The sequence below is a fragment of the Montipora foliosa genome, chromosome 10, assembly GCF_036669935.1.
Source record: "Montipora foliosa isolate CH-2021 chromosome 10, ASM3666993v2, whole genome shotgun sequence".
Lineage (NCBI taxonomy): Eukaryota > Metazoa > Cnidaria > Anthozoa > Scleractinia > Acroporidae > Montipora > Montipora foliosa.
Genome location: NC_090878.1, coordinates 13,538,345 through 13,545,954, shown reverse-complemented (window position 1 = coordinate 13,545,954; position 7,610 = coordinate 13,538,345). Strand labels below are relative to the sequence as shown.

The 7,610-nt window shown below is 40.4% G+C and overlaps 1 protein-coding gene across 1 annotated transcript in view; it reads right to left on the bottom strand.

Annotated features, from left to right (window-relative positions):
• Nucleotides 1-1,183: 1,183 nt before the first annotated feature.
• LOC137972948 (uncharacterized) overlaps nucleotides 1,184-7,610 on the bottom strand; it is a 39,079-nt gene continuing 32,652 nt past the window's right edge. Inside the window, exons 17-22 of the mRNA XM_068819636.1 lie at nucleotides 7,030-7,247; nucleotides 5,700-5,892; nucleotides 4,880-5,269; nucleotides 4,090-4,464; nucleotides 3,243-3,711; nucleotides 1,184-1,773 (exon numbers count right to left, since the gene is read on the bottom strand). Coding sequence (XP_068675737.1) covers nucleotides 3,257-3,711; nucleotides 4,090-4,464; nucleotides 4,880-5,269; nucleotides 5,700-5,892; nucleotides 7,030-7,247 — 1,631 coding nt within the window. The 3' untranslated portion in view covers nucleotides 1,184-1,773; nucleotides 3,243-3,256. The remainder of the gene's footprint in view (nucleotides 1,774-3,242; nucleotides 3,712-4,089; nucleotides 4,465-4,879; nucleotides 5,270-5,699; nucleotides 5,893-7,029; nucleotides 7,248-7,610) is intronic.

Here is a 7,610-nt window from a genome sequence, read left to right as displayed (position 1 = left end):
AACACACTTCCAAGGATTATATATACTCCTCAGGAAAACCCAATTGTTCCCGTCAAATTGTTGCATTTTCTTTGCAAACTGATGGGTCTGGCCTGCCAGTTTTGACAAAAGGAAAGCGCCTTTAGTCTTTGAAAATTCGTGACTTAGACTCAGTATGTAAGATGGGAGTTGTGAAAAAAGGGAACCATTTAAGTCAAATTTGTTATGATGGAAAAGTGAACAGAAAGGGAGTTAACAAAGTTTTGATTTGTGAATTAATGGCATCGATTTTCATGCCGTTCATTTAATCTCAGAATGAAGAGCGATTCCTATGTTTTTGTGGTAAGAGCCTTTTTTGTGTTAGATCAGTGGTAAATTTTCGGCCCGGTTGATGAATAAAGAGATCGATTCACCACTTTTAACAAAACAATGCTCTCGCTTTCGCTTACGCGCATTCAGGTTGAGGAATTTCTTTATCTTAGCAGAAATGTTCGGTTTGGTAACCCAAGATTTCCACTTGTGAATTGCCTGAGCGCACTAAACATTGTACAACACCTCCGCTCGGCCATAATTCGGTACTGAATCGGCCCTCTTTAGTCGCAATCCGATTTCAATCGCCTTACGCAGGAACTGTCTTTGTAAGGTAACGGTGTCAGCTGTGCATTCTGTGCGAGCGCAGGCAGACACAAAAATGACAGGCAACACGGATACGGTCTTCATATATCGCAGTTTTTCGCATCTCCTGTGTTTTCGCCACCTTTGGCTTATTAACGTTTAATTAAATCAAAGTGCAAGAACGAGTTCAAAGACTAAAACGTTATCGTTTTCAATAAACCAAAACCAAAGCAATTACTTTGGCCAATCAAAAAAGACGGAGACAATCCAGTTCACCAATCAAAACTCGAAGTAATTAAACGTAGCCGACACAAAGCGCGGGAAATCTTGCACGCGCGAGCCACGATTGGTTTTGGTTTCACTTCTGATTGGTTGAAAAAGTGGCGCGAGAACTTTGAACCAATCACTGAGTGAAGTAATCATAAACCAAAGTAATTATCTAATTACTTTCGACACTCAATTGAAAACCACTCTACCCGAACTTGGACAATTGCTACCTCCAAAGGCACAGTGCATGCGCAGTACGGAAAAAATTAGAGGTTGTACTCGTGATCCACTTAGCATGTCATCTTACAAAAAGAAGCCTGCGTTAAACTTTCAACCTTCTTTATTTTAAACCCCCATTATAAAATAATTAAACAATGGTATGACTAAACTACGCTGTTACATTCTTGTCATCAGAATACAGACACAACAGGTTGCTTTCGTCTGTCGTCTTCATTAACGAACGTGAATTGCGAGGATGCAAACAAAACGCAATATTTAACCAAGTTAAAACGACACCAATGAATCAAAGGAATTACTTGTCCTCTCTGTTTTGGAATTTCTCATATATTGCTGGAAAATGATTGTTTTTGAAGGCATTTAAATCCGTGGTGTTCAATGCTGTGTTGCTTGATATCTTCTCTTCTATTACTAGCCAGCACATACCTTGCCCAAAAGCCCGAATGGATATTTTGTTATGGAATGAAATCATGGCTTTTCACTATACATATGGTTCTTTTAAAAAAAGAAGTTACATTTCTAATAAAATAATTGAAATTTTGTTATAAATTATCTGGTTCAAATACTTGACGATGGCGTGGACAAATTTTATTTTCATAAAAAAGGTAAAACTTTCTTTGTACACTTCAGTGGGCGGAAGTGGGCGTTTACTGTACTGGCCTTTTCAGGAATGGTCTGAAGCAAGAAAACACAAAAATGAATGTTAGTGTTAAGAGCAATTCGTGTAACCTCAAACGCCTTTTACTTAAAGGGGCTAGGTCAGGCTATTTTAGGTATATTCGTTTAATGTTGTTAATTATGAGCTCTAAACGTCAAATTGGCAGAGCAAGAGTCTTTCATTTGCAAAATCACGGCCACATAACAACTGAGAATGATTTTCCAGCTGTGTAAATGACATTTTGATATAGACTGATATAAATTTGAAAAAAGGTGGGCCGACGTTTTTCAAATTTACTCAAATTCAATCCATTTCAATCCTCTCCAGTTTTGTCCATCCATGTCCCTTCTTGGCCTCCCTGTGTTTTCTTAGAGTTCTTCTATAGTTTTGAACAGTTATTTTGATATTTTAGTTAATTGTATGACCATTCGATCAGCGCTGAAATTGCCTAAAATTGCGTGACCTAGCCCCTTTAAGCAGCAAATTTTCCCTTCACTACCAATGAGACGCATACAGTAGGGTAGATACAGGGGCCTGTAGGTCAGCAAAGACCTCACACGCCGGTTTATTGTAGGAATACTGATAAAGAAAATACTGCTCACGATTCCTCGTAATACAGACATGTGTCTCCAGAGACAAACCAATTCACAGTAAAGTAGTGCGACACCGCTGGTTGCAAAAACCCAAAATCACTTTGTGGAAAAAAAGAGATCGTATTGACCGAATGCATAAATAACGGCCAAAAATGTATTCTTTTGTTTATGTGCTAATGAGACTCACTAGCCTCGCTCTCAAGCAACATTTCTTTTGTCTTTTGTCCATACAAACGACGCTAGTGAGGGTAATTAGCACATAAACAAAAGAATATTTTATTGGCCCCTATTTATGCATTCGGTCTATACCCCCACCAACTACGGTGCCACTAACTCTGGGGGCGGAGTTTCGCTAACGAAGCATGGAAAGTAAGAATACACACTTATAAAGCAAACTTAAATTGTTGCTGACCTAGAAATGTTTTCAAATCGTAACGGCCTACTATATATGTTGTGACACTCATACCCATAATCCCTCTCGCACGGCACCAATCCTCCTGTCCGCCGGCAATATAACTATTTTTGTCTATTACGCTTCGCTTTATTGTCAGAAATACTATATCGTAAACACCGCAACGCTAAAAAAATTACAAAATTTGTTTGCGTCTAACTTCTTAGTGCGGGAGCGAGATTCGACACGTTCGCAAAGTGCAGAAGGGCAAAACAAAGAATTGGACATCGACAATTGAATTAAATGAACTATATTTTTATGTGATTTATTCCATAGGTTGGACGGACTGAACGAAAGCCTATTAGAATTGTGTTGAAAGGTAAGGCTAAAATTGTTGCTCTGCATTCGCTGTAAGTGAAGTGAAATTATTGAGGTGTGATGAAACTTCATTCCATCAATATTTTTTGAGAGGGAGGAGGGGGTAGGGGGTAGGGCTTCTTACCATCCCATGTGTCCTCAGCATTTTTGATGGAAGGAGTTGACCTTGCAGATGGTCTTTCCTTGGCCTACGTCACCGCGAGCGCAGAAGCATTCCTTGCAGACGAACTGATCTCGCTTAATTTGCTCTCGCCACGTGCTCACACTGGCTTGTTGTAAAGCTCCAAATTTGTCTTTATTATGTGATCCCAAGAATGAAAGTCCGAATACGGATCCCTGCGTCTCTTTCATAAGTTTCATATGATCGCCATCCGGTAAAGCAGCGAGGCCGGTACCAACTTCAGGTTTTTTTCGGTAGAACACTTTGCCTCTGTAGTCTTGTCCAACTATCTCACCTCGGAGTTTTCTGTACTTGCCAATAACGTTCAGTGTGATGTCTTTGGTCTCCAATAGTTTACCTGTGTTGTCTACAGATATTTGGTCATATACTCCGCTTTCCGCGCCGGTCAGCAGTAGGAAGATTTTGCTCGCAGCTGTGAAAATAGCATTATTATCAGCGCATACGTTTATATCTGAATTTCAGAAGTGATATGTCAAGCTCAAAGCTTTCTTTTCTTTTCTTTTCTTTTTTTTTTTTTTTTTTGTGGGGGGGGGGGGGGGGAGGGAGGGGGCACGTTGTCGAAAGCAAACGGGAGTAGATATATTCATCGACCAATCACAGCTCAAACTAATAACATATAGAAGGCACGAATGGTGGGAAAGCGTGCGCATGCTGGCCAAGAGTGTGACACGCAAAAATGTTCAGCCAACCATTTGGCGTAGTGAGACGAACCCAAAAGAGTCGAGAAACTTCCATTTCAGTCAACTGAGAACATCCCTGTAAACGATAACTTGCTCATGTTTTAACTTACCAGGTCTGAACGGATAAATGTATGCCGCCTTTGCTATTGCTTCCAAGGCGTCACTAGAATCGTTCTGAGATTCCACTCCAGCAAACTTCAAATGCTCAAAAGCACGCTCAACACTAGGCAAATCATTCATCAGCTGACCGTCAAGTGTTATGGCATGCGGGTGTTCGTGTGACAACCGTCCACCATAAGCCATCACGCCAAACTTGAAAGAGTACTTGCTTGGATCCAGATCTTGGACAACGTTGTTGAGATATATTGGTAGCTGTTCAGCGTAGCGCTGCAACATTGATGTCTCTTGCACCAAAACAACCACATCAACTTTCCTGTTTGCTTGCTGGAACCACCGCTGACCGATGTATTTGCTGCCGCAACGACCTACAGGAAAGTTTGGTGAACTTATAAAGTGCCTGATCTTTGAAAAGTTGACTGTGAACATATGCTTAACAACCAAGGGAAAAAATGACAAGACGATAGACTACACAGATCACAAATTCCCGAATTTCGCAAAAATCATGCCGATCCAAGCTATGTTACAGCATTTTCCTTCATCCAGCTGTTCATTATGATACAAAAGGTGATTCTAATGCAAGAACTGAGTGATCCGCCTACTTGATTCTAATCAAGACTGGGAATAAAATATTGTTACCTTTCAAAACTAAAGAGCAGCACTTTCGTTTGAAATTAAACTCCTAAGAAAATTGTCTCGGATATTTGCTTGGCATCGCTGGTTATGAGAATGCTAGGTTATCCACGCAACAAACATGACAGAAAATGCAATTGCTTCACTTACCACACTCCGGTAGATAGTCGGCCCATTCTCCTCGCATTCTGACCAGTTCAATGTATGCAGCTGTCGTGTTACAATGCCTCATATCTTTGGGTACGTCCGTGTCGCATTCATGGTAATCGAGCTCGCAAGCTTTCAGGAAAGGCTTGGGGTCGACGATCGAAAAGTAACGAGATAGAGGAGAGTTCTCTTCTTTAAAAAGAGCACGGCAGCGCTTGATGTTGCTCGATGGTTTGCATTTGGGCGTGTTTCCTATATCCGTGGGATGAACTATGCACTCGGGGTCACGCGTTGCTTCCCAAGAGTTGACAAAGGTGGTGAAGTTCTTGGTGAGGTTATTATAGATAGTCATGAACTCGTCGTGACGCTCGTTGTTGTTTGTACCGAGAAGACCTAACGGAGCAAAGTTTATAGTTAATACTGAACGCCAATAGGCCAGCCCATGCTAATTCTTCTCATCTGTTTCCATCTACGGCCATTTTTGTATTTTTACTTCTCACTGCGACTGCTCTTTCCATCGAAGCACTCTACCCATTCCTCTTCTCTTGGTTTAGAAAACGATGGTATTTTCCCTAACGTTTCGCAAATTCTTATTCAATAAAAACTTACATAAAAAATATTGCTATTTTAATATCACTCTTGTTTGTGCAAAGGAGTGAGGAGAAGTTTAAACTAGATGGTGAAACAGTGGCGCATTGCTTTCTAAAAGTGCACATCGGGCACATTTACTAGTCTATCAAATGGTTTGATATTGATATGAGAAGGCCGATAACCAACTAATGCAAGCTGAAAAGATTTTAAGAAGAAAGAAGACAATACTAACCTGCCATCCGTCCGTGATACCACTTGGCGATGTTGAATGTGCAAAGGTAATGCTCCACGTCACAGACGATTTCCAAGCCAAGGTTATGGCGAAGTACAATAAATGAACCTTCTCGCAGAACTGAAGTCTTTAACGTCTGCACTGGAAGCTCAGTAAGGTAGCCATCAGAGATCTTCTGACCGGACGAAGTGATCTGGAAAATAACAGTAAGTAAGGAAATAACACTGGATGAGTCAGGGAAGAAACGCTTCGGGATCGGGGACGGGCACGAAAGAGCACGAGATGTTTGCAGTCTAATTTCATGTATCTAGTTGGGGCTAGAGCGGTTTTCAATTGAGTGTCGAAAGTAATTAGATAATTACTTTGGTTTATAATTACTTCACTCAGTGATTGGTTCAAAGTTCTCGCGCCATTTTTTCAACCAATCAGAAGTGAAACCAAAACCAACATTTTCCCGCGCTTTGTGTCGGCTACGTGTAATTACTTCGAGTTTTGATTGGTTTGCTGGATTGTCTCCGTCCTTTTTGAATGGCCAAAGTAATTACTTTGGTTTTGGTTTTACGACACTCAATTGAAAATCGCTCTAAAACAATCCGATTTGAGTCTAATAAACGACCATGCATCTTTGGTACGAAACCAACATTAAGTAACTTTGCTAACACGTTAAATCTTAAACCCATCATTATTCACACGCATCCTTAAAATATGAGTCGTGTACTGAAAAGGACTCTTGTTGATAAGACTGGGTGATTGACCATCTGACACCCCGAGTGGCAGTCATCTTTCAGGCCCTACTGTGTGGACCTCACTTGTTGACTGTGAAGGTAACTTCCGCTCAGGTAATACGATTTCACTGTCGACGTTACTGCAAATAGTATTTCCTTAAAACTACGCGTACCGGGACAATGTTATTTCATAAACACGACAGTAAAATAGAAATGATCTTTCGAAAGTAGTAGAGTACGGTAGTATTCCCCATGAAATAACTTTTAAGCTCTCTCATACAATACCTCTTCCTTTAACGACCTGAATATTAAGATCGCCTGCTATCTATCCATGCGTGAACCCTCATTTTGTTCCAGTTAACGAGGAGGCCCAAATTTACCAATTCAATTCAAAAGATTTTTTTTTTTTTGTTTTCGTTCTCTTTAGACCTATGAAATTGTAGCAATCTTCGCTGTCGTGTATTTACATTGGCAAAAAAAATTAAAAATAAAAAATCTAGCACCCTACGAATGGGCCGCGCCATCTCCTTTGAAATGTCAGTCTCGTAAAAAGCGGTATTACTAGTGGGAAAATATGCTATTTTTCCAACACAGAAGTTACTAACCTTGACAATCGTTTCTACTCTGCCATCCTGGTGTATCTTCACTGTAGAGTCCTCTGTCACCACAATGATCGCGGTTTCCTGGCTCAATATGGTAAACTTGTCGTCGCGTACATCTCTGGCCAGCACATACATGCAGTCAGACTTCTTGTAACCAGGGAATGTGTAATACGTTCCATCAAATGTGTACACATGAGAGCTTCCAAAGATAATCGCAGTGCCTGGAAGTAAAACGCAGGTTATTATCAGACGTACAATCGCCAATTAAATGGAAGCTAAAGAACAGTGCTTCCTTTTTCTGTGTGTGGAATCTCAAGGTTTTACAGCTAACAGTGAATTCCCAGGGTGCTGTTTAATTTGATGCTCTGGTGGATAATTCTAACTTTAGAAAATCAACATTTGATTTGTTTTGCGTTAATTTGTTGATTTCAATTGACAGTTTCCCTAATTAGTGCTCCATCACTAGAAGATTAGACTGTTAAATTTAAAAGTTCCTTTCCTTTTCCTTTCTTATTAGTCTATGGACATCATCCGAGTATGTGGCCAATAAATGAAATCTAAGCAGTTCTTTCCAGTGGTGTCGT